The sequence below is a fragment of the Ovis canadensis genome, chromosome 15 (assembly GCF_042477335.2).
Source record: "Ovis canadensis isolate MfBH-ARS-UI-01 breed Bighorn chromosome 15, ARS-UI_OviCan_v2, whole genome shotgun sequence".
NCBI lineage: Eukaryota > Metazoa > Chordata > Mammalia > Artiodactyla > Bovidae > Ovis > Ovis canadensis.
The window spans coordinates 54494555-54514777 of record NC_091259.1 but is presented as its reverse complement, the minus strand read 5'-3'; the positions used below and the strand labels follow the sequence as shown (position 1 = coordinate 54514777).

Genomic DNA, 20223 nt, shown 5'->3' with positions numbered 1-20223 from the left:
TCCACTGGAGAAGGGAATGGCAAACCACTTCAGTATTCTTGCCTTGAGAACCCCATGAACAGTAGGAAAAGGCAAAATGATAGGATACTGAAAGAGGAACTCCCCAGGTCAGTAGGTGCCCAATATGCTACTGGAGATCAGTGGAGAAATAACTCCAGAAAGAATGAAGGGATGGAGCCAAAGCAAAAGCAATACCCAGCTGTGGATGTGACTGGTGATAGAAGCAAGGTCCGATGCTGTAAAGAGCAATATTGCATAGGAACCTAGAATGTCAGGTCCATGGATCAAGGCAAATTGGAAGTGGTCAAACAGGAGATGGCAAGAGTGAACGTCAACATTTCTAGGAAGCAGCAAACTAAAATGTACTGGAATAGGTGAATTTAATTTAGATGACCACTATATCTACTACTGTGAGCAGGAATCCCTTAGAAGAAATGGAGTAGCCATCATGGTCAACAAGAGTCCAAAATGCAGTCAGTCAGTTCAGTTCAGTTCAGTCGCTCAGTCGTGTCCGACTCTTTGCAAACCCATGAATCGCGGCACGCCAGGCCTCCCTGACCATCACCAACTCCCAGAGTTCACTCAAACTCACATTCATCGAGTTGGTGATGCCATCCAGCCACCTCATCCTCTGTCATCCCCTTTTCCTCTTGCCCCCAATCCCTCCCAGCATCAGAGTCTTTTCCAATGAGTCAACTCTTTGCATGAGGTGGCCAAAGTACTGGAGTTTCAGCTTTACCATCATTCTTTCCAAAGAACACCCAAGGCTGATCTCCTTTAGAATGGACTGGTTGGATCTCCTTGCAGTCCAAGGGACTCTCAAGAGTCTTCTCCAACACCACAGTTCAAAAGCATCAATTTTTCGGTGCTCAGCTTTCTTCACAGTCCAACTCTCGCATCCATACATGACCACTGGAAAAACCATAGCCTTGACTAAATGGAGCTTTGTTGGCAAAGTAATGTCTCTGCTTTTCTGCAATGCAGCACTTGGATGCAATCTCAAAAACGATAGAGTGATCTCTGTTTGTTTCCAAAGCAAACCGTTCAATATTCCAGTAATCCAAGCCTATGCTCCAAATGGTAATGCTGAAGAAGCTGAAGTTGAATGGTTCTATGAAGACTGACAAGACCTTTTAGAACTAACACCGCAAAAAGATGTCCTTTTCATTATAGGGGACTGGAATGCAAAAGTAGGAAGTCAAGAAACACCTGGAGTAACAGGCAAATTTGGCCTTGGAATGTGGAATGAAGCAGGGCAAAGGCTAATAGAGTTTCGCCAAGAGAACGCACTGGTCATAGCAAACATCCTCTTCCAACAACACAAGAGAAGACTCTACACATAGATATCCCCAGATGGTCAACACCGAAATCAGATTGATTATATTCTTTGCAGCCAAAGATGGAGAAGCTCCATACAGTCAGCAAAAACGAGACCGGGAGCTGACTGTGGCTCAGATCATGAACACCTTATTGCCAAATTCAAACTTAAATTGAAGAAAGTAGGGAAAACCGCTAGACCATTCAGGTATGACCTCAATCAAATCCCTTATGATTATACATTGGAAGTGAGAAATAGATTTAAGGGCCTAGAGCTGATAGATAGAGTGCCTGATGAACTATGGATGGAGGTTCGTGACATTGTACAGGAGACGGATCAAGACCATCCCCATGGAAAAGAAATGCAATAAAGCAAAATGGCTGTCTGAGGAGGCCTTACAAATAGCTGTGAAAAGAAGAGAAGCAAAAAGCAAAGGAGAAAAGGAAAGATATAAGCATCTGAATGCAGAGCTCCAAAGAATAGCAAAAAGAGATAAGAAAGCCTAACTCAGTGATCAATGCAAAGAAATAGAGGAAAAGAACAGAATGGGAAAGACTAGAGATCTCTTCAAGAAAATTAGAGATACCAAGGGAACATTTCATGCAAAGATGGGCTCGATGAAGGAAAGAAATGGTATGGACCTAACAGAAGCAGAAGATATTAAGAAGAGGTGGCAAGAATACACAGAAGAATTGTACAAAAAAGATCTTCACGACCCAGATAATCACGATGGTGTGATCACTCAGCTAGAGCCAGACATCCTGGAATGTGAAGTCAAGTAGGCCTTAGAAAGCATCACTACAAACAAAGCTAGTGGAGGTGATGGAATTCCAGTTGAGCTCTTTCAAATCCTGAAAGATGATGCTGTGAAAGTGCTGCCCTCAATATGCCAGCAAATTTGGAAAACTCAGCAGTGGCCACAGGATTGGAAAAGGTCAGTTTTCATTTCAATCCCAAAGAAAGGCAATGCCAAATAATATTCAAACTACTGCACAGTTGCACTCATCTCACATGCTAGTAATCTCAAAATTTACCAATCCAGGCTTCAGCAATATGTGAACAGTGAACTTCCAGATGTTCAAGCTGGTTTTAGCAAAGGCAGAGGAACCAGAGATGAAATTGCCAACATCCACTGGATCTTGGGAAAAGCAAAAGAGTTCCAGAAAAACATCTATTTCTGCTTTATTGACTATGCCAAAGCCTTTGACTATGTGGATCACAATAAACTGTGGAAAATTCTGAGAGAGATGGGAGTACCAGACCACCTGACGTGCCTCTTGAGAAACCTATATGCAGGTCAGGAAGCAACAGTTAGATCTGGACATGAAACAACAGACTGGTTCCAAATCAGGAAAGGAGTACATCAAGGCTGTATATTGTCATCCTGCTTATTTAACTTATATGCAGGGTACATCATGAGAAACGCTGGGCTGGAAGAGGCACAAGCTGGAATCAAGATTGCCAGGAGAAATATTAATAACCTCAGACTTGCAGATGACCACCCTTATGGGAGAAAGTGAAGAGGAACTAAAGAGCCTCTTGATGAAAGTGAAAGAGGAGAGTGAAAAAGTTGGCTTAATGCTCAACATTCAGAAAACAAAGATCACGGCAACTGGTCCCATCATGTCATGGGAAATAGATGGGGAAACAGTGGAAACAGTGTCAGACCTTATTTTTTGGGGCTCCAAAATCACTGCAGATGGTGATTGCAGCCATGATATTAAAAGACGTTTACTCCTTGGAAGTAAAGTTATGACTACCCGAGATAGCGTGTTCAAAAGGAGAGACTTTAACTTGCCAAAAAATGTCCATCTAGTCAAGGCTATAGTTTTTCCAGTAGTCATGTATGGATGTGAGATTTGGACTGTGAAGAAAGCTGAGCACCGAAGAATTGATGCTTTTGAACTGTGGTGTTGGAGAAGACTCTTGAGAGTCCCTTGGACTGCAAGGAGATCCAACCAGTCCATTATAAAGGAGATCAGTCCTGGGTGTTCTTTGGAAGGACTGATGCTAAAGCTGAAACTCCAGTACTTTGGCCACCTCATGCGAAGAGTTGACTCATTGGAAAAGACTCTGATGCTGGGAGGGATTGGGGGCAAGAGGAAAAGGGGATGACAGAGGATGAGGTGGCTGGATGGTATCACGGACTTGATGGACGTGAGTCTGAGTGAACTCCGGGAGTGGATGATGGACAGAGAGGCGTGGCATGCTGCATTTCATGGGATCGCAAAGAGTCGGACACGACTGAGTGAGTGAACTGAGCTGAACTGAACTGAGGATTGACTGGTTTGATCTCCTTGCAGTCCAAGAGACTCTCAAGTGTCTTATCCAACACCACAGTTCAAAAGCATCAATTCTTCGGCACTCAGCCTTCTTTATGGTTCAAGTCTCACATCCATAATACTGGGCTTCCCTGGTGGCTCAGAGGGTAAAACGTCTGTCTGCAATGTGGGAGACCTGGGTTCAATCGCTGGGTAAGGAATAGCCCCTGGAGAAGGAAATGGCAACCCATTCCAGTACTCTTGCCTGAATAATCCCATGGACAGAGAAGCCTGGTGGGCTATAGTCCATGGGATGGCAAAGAGTCACACACGACTGAATGACTTCACTTTCACTTCTTCACTTTCTCACATCCATTTATGACTACTGGAAAAACCATAGCTCTGACTATAAGACCTTTGTTGGCAAAGTAGTGTCTTTGCTTTTTTAAAAAATGCTGTTTAGGTTTGTCATAACTTTTCTTCCAAGGATCCAGCATCTTTTAATATCATGGCTGCATTCACCATCCACAGTGATTTTGGAGCCCAGGAAAATAAAGTCTGTCACCGCTCCCATTGTTTCCACATCTATTTGCCATGAAGTTCTGGGGCCAAATGCCATGATCTTCCTTTTTTTGAATGTTGAGTTTTAAGCCAACTTGTTCACTCTCCTTTTCACTTTCATCAAGAGGCTCTTTAGTTCCTCTTCACTTTCTGCCATGAGGGTGGTGTCATCTGCTTTTCTGAGGTTATTGATATTGCTCCCAGCAATCTTGATTCCAGCTTGTGCTTCATCCAGCCCAGCATTTCACATGATGTACCCTGCATATAAGTGAAATAAGCAGGGTGACAATATACAGCCGTGACATACTCCTTTCCCAATTTTGAACCAGTCCATTGTTCCATGTTCCGTTCTCACTGTTGCTTCCTGACCCGCATACAGGTTTCTCAGGAGGCAGGTAAGGTGGTTTGTTTTCCCCATCTCTTTAAGAATTTTCCAGTTTGTTGTGATCCACAGGGTTAAAGCCTTTAGCATAGTAGATGAAGAAGAAGTAGATGTTTTTCTGGAATCCCCTTGCTTTTTCTATGATCCAGCAGATGTTGGCAATTTGATCTCTGGTTCCTCTGTCTTTTCTATCCATCTTGAACATCTGGAAGTTGTTGGTTCATGTACTGTTAAAGCTTAGCTTGGAGAATTTTGAGCATTTCTTTGCTAGCGAGGGAGATGAGTCCTATTGTACAGTAGTTTGAGCATTCTTTGCCATTGCTCTTCTTTGGGATTGGAATGAAAACTGACCTTTTCCAGTTCTGCGGCCACTGCTGAGTTTTCACATTCGCTGGCACAATGAGGGCAGCACTTTCACAGCATCATGTTTTAGGGTTTGAAATAGCTCAGCTGAAATTCTGTCACCTCTGCTAGCTTTGTTCTAAGGTCTACTTGACTTAGCACTCCAGGATGTGGTTCTAGGTGCATGATCACACCATCCTGGTTATCTGGGTCATTAAGATCTTGTATGTCTAGTACTTCTGTGTATTCTTGCCACCTCTTCTTAATATCTTCTGCTTCTGTTAGGTCTATACCCTTCCTGTCCTTTGTTGTGCCCATCTTTGCATGAAATGTTCCCTTGGTGTCTCTAATTTTCTTAAAGAGATCTCTAGTCTTTCCATTCTATTGTTTTTCTCTATTTTTTGCACTGATCACTTAGGAAGGCTTTCTCATCTCTCCCTGCTATTCTTTGGAACTTTGCATTCAAATGGATGTATCTTTCCTTTTCTCCTTTGCCTTTAGCTGCTTTTCTTTTCTCAGCTATTTGAGAGGCCTCCTCAGACAACTGTTTTGCTTTTCCGTATTTCTTTTTCTTGGGGCTGGTCTTGATCACTGCCTGGTGTACAATGTCACAAACCTCCATCCGTAGTTCTTGAGGCACTCTATTTATCAGATCTAATCCCTTAAATCTGTTTGTCACTTCCACTGTATAATTGTAAGGGATTTGATTTAGGTCTTACCTGAATTGCTTAGTGGTTTTCCCTACTTTCTTCAATGTAAGTCTAGTTATAATTAAAAAGATATATTCCCAACCATAGAACACTTCTGACACTAAAAATGTGGGTTTTCCCTACCAAACAGTTCTCAAATTCTGTACACATATCAGCTGTGTGTCCTACAATTTTATTCAGTTGTGACACTAACTACGTGGAGTTAGTTCAGACCTCACTGGTTAAGGGCTCAGCCCCACAAGACTGCCCTCCCACTTCAGATAGCAATTGCAAATATTGGGTCCCTAGTTACCCACAATTTATCTGACTTGTCTTAAAATTTGGGATTCCCATGACCCCCTCTTATAGTTTGATAATTTGCTATGACAACACATGGAAATCAGGGGCTTTTCTTATTTACAGCTAAGTATATAATCTTGAGAGTCTCTTGGACTGCAAGGAGATCCAACCAGTCCATTCTAAAGGAGATCAGTCCTGGGTGCTCTTTGGAAAGATTGATGCTAAAGCTGAAACTCCAATACTTTGGCCACCTCATGCAAAGAGTTGACTCATTGGAAAATACTCTGATCCTGGGAGGGATTGGGGGCAGGAGGAGAAGGGGATGACAGAGGATGAGGTGGCTGGATGGCATCACCGACTCAATGGACATGAGTTTGGGTGAACTCCAGGAGTTGGTGATGGACAGGGAGGCCTGGCATGCTGCAATTCATGAGGTCGCAAAGAGTCGGACACGACTGAGCGACTGAACTGAACTGATCTGATGTATATGATATATAGTTTTGTATCCTTATAAAAGATGTTAGAAAATACATAAATGAAGAAGTTGATTAAGAGGCAAATAATATGAGGTACAGAGGTTACCCACAAATTATCTGACTTGTCTTAAAGTTTGGGATTCCAGTGACCCTCTCTTCTAGTTTGATAATTTGCTATGACTGCACATGGAAATCAAGAACTTTTCTTATTTACAGCTAAATATATATAGGATATATAGTTATGTATCCTTATAAAGGATGTAGTAAATATATGCATGAAGAACCTGATTAAGAGGCACATAATATGAGCTGTGGAAGTGTCCTGAACACAAGGGCTTCTGTGACTGTGGATGTTGGGGTACACCACCTTTCTGCATGTGGGGGTGTTCACCACTCTAGAAGCTCTGCAAACCCTTTCCTTTATGGTTTTATGGAGGTCCCATGACATAAGCATGAGTAAATCATTGGCAACTCTGGATTAACTCAGTCTCTATCCTATTTCCCTCTTGGAGATCTGAGGGGATTTGGAGCTGAAAGTTCCAACCCTCTAATCACATGGTTTCTTTGGCAAGCAAGTCCATCCTGAAACTGTCCAGAAGGCTCATGCAGAGTCACCTCATTAACATAAACTCAAGTATTCTTGACAGGGACTTTTTAGGAGTAACAAAAGAGGCTCCTCTCATCCCTATAACTCATGAAGTTTCAAAAATTCTAGGAGCTCTGCTCCAGCAACCTGGACAAAAACTGGATATATCTTTATTATTATATCACAATATTGTACTAGTTAATAATGAGAAGTAATTGAAAACATCTCCTGGAAGCAGCCCCTTCCTTTTCCAGAAGAGACTCATCTGTGTTGCCAGTTTATTTCTCCTCTTGCCCCTCTTCCTCATTTTCTTTCATCTGTGTGTAACCTGTTTATTGAATGCGCAGGACTCAGTGGTGTATAATTGGATATTCCTTTATTTATCTCTGCCCTTGCTTGCCACCATGTTATTTTGGTTCTCCCCTCCCACATTCCTGGTAATAATCTTGGAAAAGTGACTTTTTTGTCACTTTTGGTATTAGAATATCTAAAGTCTTAGGCATTAAAAAGTTTAGTCCTATCTACTGTCGAAACTTCCGTCTCTCATTAAATCCTAAGCTGGCTCTTTGACCACCTTTCACCACCTCCATCAAGTTCAGGCCTGATTTACAATTTCATAGAATAGGAGGGAGTAAACTGAACTGAAGTGTGTCATGGCCTGTTTTCACTTTCTCCTTTCTTTATTTCCTTTCCTGCTACTCTCATCATTTGGTTTGATGGATGAGAGCTGACGGGTAGCTGTGGTGCTACCTGTGATTTGTCTTTTAGTTGTTGAATATCCAATAGCTGCTGCTTGTGGTTGTGCTTTTGTGGAGTCTTCAGAATGCCCTCATACACTTAATGACCTGATAATGTACTGTTTGCTGACCTGTTTTGCTGACATCCCAGGGTAAGCTCTTTGACTTTCCCCTCATTCTTGCTTCTGGCAGTATATTTCCAGTTGTCTCTGCTGAAGTGGACAGTGGGAGGGGTGGGGCATGGAGGGGGGGGCGTGAGTGGGGCATGGGAGGAGTGGAGGGTCTGGGTGGGCAAGGTGTGGGAGAGGTGGGCGTGGATATATAAATGAGGGTGGGAGGGGTGAGGAAATTCTGTTGGGCAGAGCATCCAATCTATATCCCATGGACCTTGGAGAAATTCAGCATCTTATTCAGGAATAGAGGACACTAGTGATCATGAGCAGATAGCCCCAGCTTCCATGTTAACTACTATTATTGCTGTTTCCAGGAGGTTGCTCAAACTCAGTGATGCTATCTAACCATCTCATCCTCTGGTGCCCTCTTCTCCTTTTGACTTCAATCTTGATATCTCCTCCAAATGAAAAGAGATATAAGTCTGTCTTACATCCCTATGGATTTACGGATGACAGAAATAATTAGACTGTAATAGTCCCTAATTCACTTCATTCACTTACAGACCTAAGTGAAAATCTCCTTAGTGCAAATTTCCATCTTTTTAAAAGCATGTGCTGGTGCTCAGTCATGCCCAACTCTTTGCAGCCTCCTGGACTGTGGCCCATCAGGCTCCTCTGTCTATGGAATTTTCCAGGCAAGAATACTGGAGTGGGTTGCCATTTCCTCCTCCAGGGGGTCTTCCCAACCGATGGGTTGAACTTGGCCATCTATTTTATCTCCTGCATCGGCAAGTGAATTCTTCACCATTGGTGCCACCTGAGAAGCAACTCACATCGTATTTTTATTCTCATTCTTGTCCAAGAATCCATCACTCTCCCAGCCCCATTCCTGCAGGATTTGTCCTCTCTTGCTTAAATCACTCTGGAAATTCCCTACGTCTATTGACATGGTGTCCCCCAATAACTTTGTTTCTGTGATCCACATTTTCAGTGACTCTGAGAGACTTTTCCTATTGATCATGTGACCCTTACTTCCAGTGACCTTACAATGCCATCTCTTATATCTGTGACCTACACTGGGCCCAGGATCTCCTGCTTTTCATGACTATATGATTCTCATTCCTATGAACTCTATCACCCTACTCCAGTGTTCCTAAGATCTTCCTCACTGACCTCAACTCATTGACACTTTGATCCTGACCCCACCTTGATGGCACTTTACTCTCCTCTACTATCATAGAGAACCACATCCATATGTTTCCATCTACCCTCATTCCCAGCTCATGTCTAGCCATTTGTTAGAGAACTCTTGGCACTGTCTCTGAATTACATTTAGTAATCATGCTCCTTAAATGCCTGAGGAATTGATAAAAAGTTATTTGTTTATACATAAGAATTTTGCCTGAAAATCAAAGTTAATTATAATGCTTGTTAGTTAAAAGTTTTAATGGACTTACTGAACAAAAATGAAAAGCACTGAACAGATGTTAACATGGCACAGTTAGCAAGGATGCAGTGATGTCAGAGACAGGTGCTATATTGTGCATACGTTCTGTTTTATCACTATTTCAACTTTATCCTATTCGGAGGCTCCTCCAACTCTCAGTGAGACTATTTTTAAAGAACAAAAGGAAAATCCATCTAGTCAAGAACATCTGCTTTCTATACAGTTTTTCTGTTTCATGATTTCTTCTGGAGACATGGTCATTTGACCTGAAACTGAAGAGTATGCTTGGGGCACAAAGATAGCAGAGTGAGCACTCCTATCTCCCGACTCTGAAGATCCAAGTCCTTTGATTGTTCTTTGTACTGTATGTTTTCACACAGGCTGTGGAGGGGTAGAGAGTGTACCCTTAAAGGGAAGCCGATGAATGGCCCTATGTCAGACATGAGTAACTTTTTTCTTTGCATCAGGATTCCTTCAGATCATCAGCTTTGAGAACCTAGCATAAGTCATTGTTTCAGAAGGTATAGGTTTGCAGAACGGAGATTTCCTCCCCTCTCAGGTCCTTCGTTGGCTTCAAAATGCCCTTCATTTTTATTTCTGATCATGACTCTATGGCTCAAATAGTGTGAAAAGTCACAAAGATGCTTGATTGGAGATAAGCATTTTCTTACATTTTAATATTCAGAAACATTTCTTATTGAATTATCACTATGGCTTAGTGACTAAGACATGTCCAACTCTTGTGACCCCATAGATTGTAGCTAGCCAGGCTCCTCTGCCCATGGGATTCTCCAGGCAAGACTACTGGAGTGGGTTGCTATTTCTTTCTCCAAGGAATCTTCCCAACCCTGGACTCGAACCCGGATCTCCTGCATTGCCGGCAGACTCTTTACCGACTGAGCTACAAGGGAAGCCCCGATCTGGTTCACAGATCGGGGTTATTTTTTATTCCTATAATAGAATAGCTCTAAATGGCATTATATTTGAGAATTGCAAATCTTGAATTTCCTATGAGTGTTTTTGCATTGAAACGTTAATAACTCTTCCTCACAATTTCAGATAATGAAAAAAAAATATACTTAGTAATGAAAAGAATTTGTAACTTCCAGTCAATAACTGTATATTGATAAAAATATTCATATAGTTATTCTATAGATTTTGAAACAGTCTACAACGATTTTAATTTCCCTCTATGAAAATGACTTTCTTGAAGTTTTATATAACATTACATATTTAAAAACAAAAACATTCAGAATAGTAATATAAAATATGCAGTTGGTATATTAAATGGACTTTATTTGATTTTATCATGTGCTCATATATATCAGTTATCTGTTTTTAAAGAAGAAGGAATTGAGGCAAAGAAAAATAAGGTTCTTACTCAAGAAATCTTTAACTCTTGCTATGATTGATTTAGTTTTAGATGTTTCAATTGAAAAAAATTGATACAAGGAAGGTTTTCATTCTGAGTGGGTGGTATTTTAGGCTTGTTCTGGTAATGTGCCTTCTTTGTTTAGTTACTGGAACTCTTATCTGGTCATTGAGTATTAATGTTGTTTCAAGTCATCAAGCACCTCCTGCTTTGTGATTTTCTTCCAGGCATCAGGAATTTTACCTTCATTGATAAGTCTTTTGTCATATTTTTCTTCTAGCTTTGATCTGAAGTGACAGACAAACCATTTCCAGTATGGCTGGGTGGATGTGTCTGGGGTGATGCTCCATGTGGCATATTCCCCTCCTGCTTGTCGGTAGGTCTTATATGGGATTCTCCTGCCATCATTCGAAACAAAATTACAGTCACTTGCTACTGCACTAGTACAGAAATTAAGGGTACAATGGTCTGTTTGATGCCATCCCCATCCACCGAGAGCCTGTGGACGATGGAAGGGAGCACTGTGGTCTCCTTCATGGGTAGGGATTGTGTTGGTACAAATTGCTTTACAGAAGGGACACTGTTTCCAGCAGCCACAGAGATGTTCAGAGAGCATTTTCTGGATTTCAGGAATCATTTCTTCTACAAGTTCAGACAAACAATTCTGTTCTACCTTCTTCATTTCTGGATCCAAAGCTTTACTCATGGCCTCTTTGATAAACTCGATATCTTTTATTTCCCGGTGTTCAATGCTTATCAAGCCTTTTTGTGGAGAGACCAAGGTACTCCCCAGGTGATCACAGAACAAATTTAACCACCCAGACACTGTGCTGCTTTTATCTTTAGCTATTGCTGTAGATGTATGCAGAGCTAAGAGGATGGCATTCTTGATGTCATCTAAACTCATTTGTAGAAAAGTCTTTATTTTTTCACTTCCTGTGTCAGAAAAATATCTTTTAATATGGTTTTCAATGTAATTCTTAAAAAATGATTCTGGATTATGAAGGTACTGCCAGTAGTCATCAAAATTTTCCTCTTCTGCCAGAGAGATGAGAATATGTTTCTCCAGGTTAGCTCTGTTTTCACTGAATGCCCGGCAGATGGTTCGAATGTCCCCAGCAATTTGGAGGGCCATGTTTTTCCTTATGGTGCTGGAGAAAGCAGGTGTGAGTTTCTTCCACAGAAAATCAACAAATGTTTTAACTGAAGTTGCTTCTTGACAAGAGATCTTAAAGCTCATGAAGAAATCATCTTTCTTGCTTTGCAGATAGTTTACAGGATCATTTGCCCTCTTGAATGCCTTGTGCATCTCCTTAAACTTCACTGATGCTCTTTGCAATAAGAACCATGATAGATCTATTTTATATTTTCTTGTAAATGTGTATCTTTTCTGAGTGGTTGCAGACTTCACCTCCTCTTCTATTATTCTCAGGATTTCATAGAAATAAGTTGGATTGTAATCATGCTTTTGCTGAGATATTTTGTTAACAGTTTCATTAACTTTTGAAATAATGCAGTCAGTACTCATATTCATGGAGTCTATATCTTGGGGCTCTATTGTCATTGTAAAGAAACTCCAAGATTTCCTGTTCAACTTAACATGTTTTTCATAGTTCATTTCAAACATTTCTCCAGAATAGTTCTCCAGTATGCTTCTGATGTCTTTTTCCTTTCTGAAATGCTCAAAAAGGATGTCTTCACAATCCACTTCAATTGTAGGCTCTGTGGCTGGAGGGATACTTGAGGACATATCATAGACCCATTTTTCCCAAAGTAGGTTGAATTTCTCATGGAGCTCTTCCTCGCTCAATTCGGTGTCATTCAGCAAAAAAGCCAAATTCCGGCTTTTTTCCAATAATTCCTTTTCATAACCTGACTTTTTCTTATCCAGTTTTTCTTGAGTTTTTTTAAAATGAATAAGTTCTATGGCTTTTCTTTGGACATCTAAAATTAGTGCCTCTTTAAGGGTTATGAGTCTATTTTCAAAATTTCCTTTCCACTGAACCAGCACTTCACTATCTGGGTCTTCATTAAAATATTTTCCCAGTTTTTGCTTGATGGCTTCATATATCTCTGTAACTGGAGCCTCCAGGGTATATGTTTTGAGTGTCTGGATTTTTCCATTCTGAATCTGGTTGATCAGCTGGTCCTGTAATCTCTGCACATGACTCCTCAGCTCCCATGTCCAGGAGTTATACATGGTTTCCAGTTTGCTCATGGCCATGACTTCTTGAGTGTTCTTGAAGCTGAAAATAAAGTTCTCATTGAGCAGGGCTCTCCACAAATCTTGAACTCGGAATTTTACGTCTGATATCTTCATGATGCTTCCCCTAGATTCCTGTTGGGCAGTCACAAGAATTCTGCTTTTGAGTTCCTGAACATTGTGGCTATAGTGAGGATTGGGAGGAGCCATTGGGGGATTGCCATCCCAGAGGTGAGCAAAGTAGTAGACGTGGGTATTGGCATCAAACCTAATGACATCACTAAAGCAGGTTACGTCGGAGCACTGCTCTTCCTCAGCTGCTATTGCTGCCATTTTGTCCAATGTCTGCTCTAGCCGCCTTATTCCTTCCATATTTTGGTCTTTAGCTGTAACTTCCCCCACGTTCTGATGGACAAAGAGGCAACTGGGAGAAATTTTTACTTGTTTCATTCTCAGAAAAGCTTGGACAACTATTTGTAAAATATCTTGCATTTTGGATGGATTTTCCCCCATAATATTGATCAGAGTCAAGTTTCCAAGTCCGATGACAAAGGTTGCCAACCGATTGTCATGATTCAGGGACTTGTTGCTGAGTTCTGGGGCTCGAAGTCCCTCTGTGTCCACCACAAGCACAAAGTCAAAGCCAAGTTCATCTGTGAATGTCTCCTCCACTTTCAGAAGCTGCATGTAGGCCCCCCGGGTACACCTCCCATCCCTGACAGTGAACTGCAGCCCAAAAAGGGCATTCAGCAGGGTGGACTTCCCTGAACTCTGCAGGCCAAGGACAGAGAGAACAAAGAGCCGCTTGTTTCCAAGTTTCTCGGAGAGCTTGTCAAAAATAGCTGCCACCCACCTCAGGGGCACATATGAAACATCCCCATCCATCAGCTCAATGGGAACACCAGATATCATCAGATCTGCAGCAATGTTGGGAAGGGAGAGAAAGAGGGTGTCTTTCATGGGTGAAGCTTCTTCCAGAGCTTCAAAGATCTGGCCTGCTTCTCTGAGAATGTGCTCAATTCCCAAGGTACAGTCATTAATCTTTCTGGAAATAGCTTCTATCTCTTTTTGCCAGTCTTTCAGAGAGCTACTCTCTGTGGCCTCTTGCTTTTTTTTTTTAACCAATGCCTTTTTCTTCTCATTTAGATTTTCCAAGTGTCCTGCAGTCAGGTTGTCCAAAGCGACATTCAGCCACTGGAGGAAGTAGAGTTTGGTGTGAGTTTCTGAATGATTGTGGAGAATTTTAAGGACAGAATGCATTAAAGCATTGAGAGGAAAGGCTTTTCTGAACTGTTTCCGTCTTATCATTTGTTTTTCTGCCTCAGTCTCACTTTTGCGTTGTTCAGTGCTGCGATTCCCCCTTTCTCTGAGATGATAAAGTTCTTTGTCCTTTGTACACCAAAGCTGCCACAGTTTTCCCTGAAGAGGTAGTAAGTATTCCTTGACCTGAGGTATTTCCATTTCTCTCAGTAGGGTCATTAGATTCTCTGCCTTTTCTTTGGCTTCCTTGCAATCTCTCTGGTCTTCATCAATAAGCATTCCTTGCTTGCGAGCAATTTGGGCACAGTGCTCCAAGCTGAGTGCAGTGTTAGAGAGCTTCAGCAAACGTTTGATTGTAGTTGTGAGCTCCCCTATTAATTCTGCCTCATTTCTGTTCCTGATCCCAATTCTCACTCTTGAGCTAGATTTATTGACTGTGACTTTTCCTTTATCATCAAGCAAAAAGATTAAAGGTTTTGATGACTGACACATGTCACGGACTATTTTTCGGTTTCCTTTATTGTCATCAGAAGTTGACATGAGGATCACAGTTATGGAGGAGACTTCCTGCAAAAAGGTGAGTTGCTTCTCATATTCCTTTGCATCTCCATGAAGATTGGTAAAGGTCAAGCAGTTGTCAAATCTGTCCTGCTCTTCCCCCCCAGGACAGAACCAGGTGACTTCCGCCACTCCTCCCATCAAGAGACAGTCTCTGCTGCTGCCTTTGCAATGTCGGTGAAAAAAGACATCATGTTTGCGTTCACTGAGAAGACTGTTCATGATCTGCGATTTGGAAGCAGAGAAGCCAGTTCCAACTCTAATAAAGGACACAATGGGGGCAGAGAAACAACACATCTGTTGATTCTTGTAATTGTCCTTCTCTTTTAGTGATTTCCCTACTTGCTGCCAGCTCCTTCGAATTTGTCTGAGAGACCAGAGAGAGAATTCAATTTGAGCATTGCAAGGATTAGGTATGAGAAGGGGGAGGGCAAACTGACAAATGGAAAGTCTGTCCAAAATATATTGTCTGGCAAAATCATCTGCACAGTGAAGAATTGCCATCTGAATATCCATAGGGTGAACATAGGGTCTGACATTAGTGGCTGCTGAGGGCTTAGTAGGACTAACACTTTCTTCAAGTGTATCCTCATATGGATCAAAAGCCTCCCTTTCTTGATTTGAGGTGCTTGAATAGACTTGGTTCTCTGTGTATTCTTCATGTTTGATGATCAGGTATCTCAGCCCATAATCCAGCATCAATAGCTTCTGCAGGAAATAGAAGGGAAGTTCTCTTTCAGAACAGGGCTGGGTGTTGTTGTACACAGAAGTCTTGTGGATCAGTTGGAAGTTAGCTCTGCTCATTTTTCTTGGGTAGTAATGTTCTAGGCCTAGACGCTGGAGTAAGTCTTGGAAGGCTCCATTTTCTATGACTTCTTCCTTTTTCTTTTCGTTATCGTGTGGTTCATGGCGCTCTTTCTTTTCATGGAAGACACTTTGCAATTGTTTTCTCACCTCCTCCACTTCCAATGAAGAGACAGGCGCCTCGTAATTCCCATAAATGAGCAGTCTCAAGTCTTTTTCTAGGTTTTCCCAATCATGATCTCCATGTTTGGTGAGGACATATACAACTTCTGTAGTCAAAGATCGTCCCATGCGATGTTTGATCAATGCCAAGCGTTGTGTTTTCTCCTCTGGAGAAACAGCTTTGATGCCCGCTGTTGCTGTCAGACCTGTGAGCACCAGGAATGCCTTAGCCCTGCAGTTGGAAATATTTTTGAACTCTTGGTATTTATTTTGCGCAGTTTGCATTTTATCCAATAGAAAGTCTAACTCATCATGCCCCAGGAGATGCTGAAACATATTGTGAACCACATGATATCCTGCACCAGATGCTATCAAAAGTAGCAAGATGTGTGTGTCTATCTTCCCTGTTTCTCGGAGGTATTTCAAGAAGCACCCAAGAGACAAGCTGACCTCATAAGTCAGCTTTCTTTGAGCTTCTTCCACCATGTCTGTGGATTCAGAGTTGACCTTTACTTCCCTAAGGTCATTCTGTGTTTTTTTAAGTATTTCAATTAACTCAGAAAATTGAGTGATGTGGATATTGTCTTCCTTTGGTTCTGACTGAAATATCCACTGCATAATGGATTGAGCCTGAGGAAAGTTTGTTACTGTATAAATGTGAGGATCCAAAAGACGGCTCAACTGAGATTTAATAAATTTAGTTTCATAAATGGATGCTGTTTTGCAAAAGTTGACCATGTTTACCAGAAAATTCTGCAGACCCCTGTCTTTAAGGCATACGTTTGTCCAAGTGGTATAACTTTCAGTTATTTGACTCAATCTTTGCATGAAATTTATCAGCCTTTTAAGCTGTTCTTCAGGATGAAAAACTTTCCAGGATTTCACATCCTCTAGGAAAATCCTAGCCTCCTTCTCAATACTCAGTAATTCTCCCTCCTGGATCTGGGCAGTGAGTTCACTGAGAATAGTATAGTTGTCTTTCAGGCAGTTAGCTAATTTATGAGGATCCTTAAAATCACTTCTGTGGCTAGAGAGAACAATGTCCCAAACAGGTACCAGCTGAAGTCCACGGTCAATGACACACCAGGTTTGATTATTGGCAACTAGACCAGCTTTCCAGTCAAAAAAGTCATTTGCTTCTGGTGGGCCACCTGTCTGGGCCACAGATAACTGGACTTTGGTTTGGAGATTTTGGAAGGTTGTTTTCTGAGACGCTTTTTTTGAGTGAGAGTCTGATATATCCAGACCTGTTTCAATGTTCACGCTAAAGCTACTGTAACCGCCCCTTACGCAAATATCCAGCATCTCTGATGCTTGCTGTTTCACTTCTGCCAGCTGCTCTTTTTGGAAACCCTCTGAAATGGCTTTCCACCAGTAGATTCCTCCCAGGTGCAAAGGGCCCTGGTTAGCATGAGACCCAAACCTCTGGAAGAAGGCTTCAGCCTTATGCCTCAGCAAGCGTAGTTTGCCTGGGTCTTCTGACTGACCCAAAAGGTCTTCAGTGTATTTTAATTCCTGGAGAGCAGCATTGGAAAGTTGGAGCTGGTCAATGGGAAAGTGGAAGGAGGCCAGTGGGATATAGCTGAACTTGGTTGAGCAGAAATAAGAGTGTGTAGAATGTGACTGTTGTATTTTTTTGGATTCTGAATGCATGCTCTGATCCATACCAGCTTCCAGGCTAATTCCCCAACCTCCACCCTTTGCTAAGGCAGTTACACTGAAGCCCAGCTTCTCTAACATCTGAGTGAACTTGGATTCTTCTTGAGAAGATGTAAATTCCTTTGTCTCCAACCGTGTACCCTGCTCAGGGCCACGGAGTACAAACTCCCTGGGGACGCAGAGTAGCTCCTCTTTCTTCTCTATAATACACCTTTGGTCACTGGTTTTGTAAATTCCCTGTAGGGCTAGTCCTCCAGATGCATGTCTCACCAGTTCTCTATCTGGGAGACTTTTCCTGTGAGACAGTGCTCCCTTTACGTTAAGTTGTCTCTGCATGTCTTCCATGACTTCTCTTAGGGCTTTTCAGGAGCTGGACAGAACTCTTTGGGGATCTCCGTTACCTGCCTCAGCTACACTTTTTCCATTCTGCCTCATCCTATCACTGCCTCCCTTCTGACACATCTCTTTTAATTTCTGCAGTGCCCATTCTGCCTTCTTCTGCCTTTACTGATTCCACATGAGGCTCCTATAACTCTGAAAGAGTATTTGAATATGACTGGTTAAGCAGTTTCTCCAGGGGCCTTTTCTCCCACGAATGTTGCACCTGGCATTTCAGTTTCTGGAGGTCTTTTTCTTCTAGATATTGTAAGGCATGGTAGAAGTCACATCCAGCTGTTCCTGCAGCTTTGGCAACTAGTATTCAACTGTGAGTCCTACTTCTCTGAGCATCTCTTGGAGATCTTGCCCATTTTTCCTCTGAGCAGGGGTTCATTGGGCATAGACTCTGCTGTGTACATGGCTGTGTGAAGATAAGACACTTAGTTAGCCTGTGGCATGTTAATATGCAGAATTCTCTGATTTTTTGCAGAAATCTGTTGCTTTTTACACTAATACACTTCATACACTAATAATGAAGTATCAGAAAAAGAAATTCAGGTAACAATTGCATTTATGATCACCCTATAAAGAATAAAATACCAGGGAATAATCTTAACCAAGAAGGCGAAAGACCTATACTCTGAAAACTATAAACACTGATGAGGGATTTTGAAAATGATGAAAAAGAGTAGAAAACATGCTGTGTTCCTTGATTAGAAGAATTAATATTGTTAGAAATGTCCATACTATCCAAAGCAATCTATAGATTTAATGCAATCACTATCAAAATACCCAGGACACTTTCACAAAAGTACAGCAATATGATTCTAAAAATTTTTTTGGAACCACAAAAGGCTCAACTGCCAAAGCTGACCGGAGAAAAAAAATAGCCAGATGTATCATGGTCCCTATTCAGACTATACTACAAAGCAACATTAATCAAAACAGCATGATATTGGCATAAAAGCAAACACGGACCAATGGAACAGAATAGAGAGCCCAGAAATAAACCTACACATTCATGGTCAATAATCTATGACAAAAGAGGTGAAAAAACAATGGAAAAAAGATAATTCCAATAAGTGGTGCTGGGAAAACTGGATAGCTACATTAAAAGAATATTAGGAAAAAATAGGCAAAGAATAAATAGATGTTTCTCTAGAGAAGACATACAGGTGACCAACAGGCACATGAAAAGTCTCTCAACATTGTTAATTCTTAGGGAAATGCAAATCAAAACCATAATGAGGTATCACCTCAAACCACTCATAATGGCCATCAACATATAGTCTACAAATAATAAATGCTAGGAGAGTGTGGAGAAAAGGGAACCCTTGTGTACTGTTGCTGAGAATTTAAGTTGGTCAGCTACCATGGAAAAGATTGTAGTTTCCTCAAAAATGAAAAGTAGGATCACAATATTACCCAGTAGTTCCACTCCTGGGTATATATGCAAAGGAAGTGAAGACAGGATATTGAAGAGATATATATACCCCCATGTTTTCTGCATCATTATTCACAATAGCCAAGATGTGGAAACAGCCTAAGTGTCAGTCCATGGCTTCATGGATAAAGGATATGTTATACAGCATGCACACATATGCACACAGACACAGACACAGACACACAATGGAATATTACATAGTCTCGAGAAAGAGGGAAGTCCTGCCATGTGTGTGTGACAACACGGATGGACCTTGAGTGCATTATGCTAAGTGAGATAAGTCAGACCAAGCAAGAGAAATTCTGTATAATATCACTTACATGTGGAATCTAAAAAAGGCAAACTTGTAAAACAGAGTAGTAGAGTAGTTACAAACCATTCAATATCACAGTTATCCAAGTCTATGTCCCAACCAGTAATGCTGAAGAAGCTGAAGTTGAACGGTTTTATGAAGACCTACAAGACCTTTTAGAACTAACACCAAAAAAGATGTCTTTTTCATTATAGGGGACTGGAATGCAAAAGTAGGAAGTCAAGAAACACCTGGAGTAACAGGCAAATTTGGCCTGGAATGCAGAATGAAGCAGGGCAAAGACTAATAGGGTTTTGCCAAGAAAACGCACTGGTCATAGCAAACACCCTCTTCCAACAACACAAGAGAAGACTCTACATATGGACATCACCAGATGGTCAACACCGAAATCAGATTGATTATATTCTTTGCAGCCAAAGATGGAGAAGCTGTATACAGTCAATAAAAACAAGACCAGGAGCTGACTGTGGCTCAGATCATGAACTCCTTATTATCAAATTCAGACTTAAATTGAAGAAAGTAGGGAAAACCGCTAGACCATTCAGGTATGACCTCAATCAAATCCCTTATGATTATACAGTGGAAGTGAGAAATAGATATAAGGGCCTAGATCTGATAGATAGAGTGCCTGATGAACTATGGAATGAGGTTTGTGACTGTACAGGAGACAGGGATCAAGACCATCCCCATGGAAAAGAAATGCAAAAAAGCAAAATGGCTGTCTGAGGAGGCCTTACAAATAGCTGTGAAAAGGAGAGAGGCAAAAAGCAAAGGAGAAAAGGAAAGATATAAGCATCTGAATGCAGAGTTCCAAAGAATAGCAAGAAGAGATAAGAAAGCCTTCCTCAGCGATCAATG

The 20223-nt window shown here is 41.4% G+C and overlaps 1 protein-coding gene across 5 annotated transcripts in view; it reads right to left on the bottom strand.

The window, feature by feature from the left end:
* LOC138420282 (interferon-induced very large GTPase 1-like) overlaps positions 1–20223 on the bottom strand; it is a 67433-nt gene that overhangs the window by 10033 nt on the left and 37177 nt on the right. For 4 of the 5 annotated variants that reach the window (XM_069553391.1, XM_069553389.1, XM_069553390.1 and 1 more), the window contains one exon: positions 10488–18029. The exons of the other annotated variant lie outside the window; for it this stretch is intronic. In XM_069553391.1, the coding sequence (XP_069409492.1) occupies positions 10760–17575 (6816 nt within the window). In that variant the 5' untranslated portion in view covers positions 17576–18029 and the 3' untranslated portion in view covers positions 10488–10759. Of the gene's footprint in view, positions 1–10487; positions 18030–20223 lie in introns of those variants that run through there. 5 annotated transcript variants of the gene reach the window in all.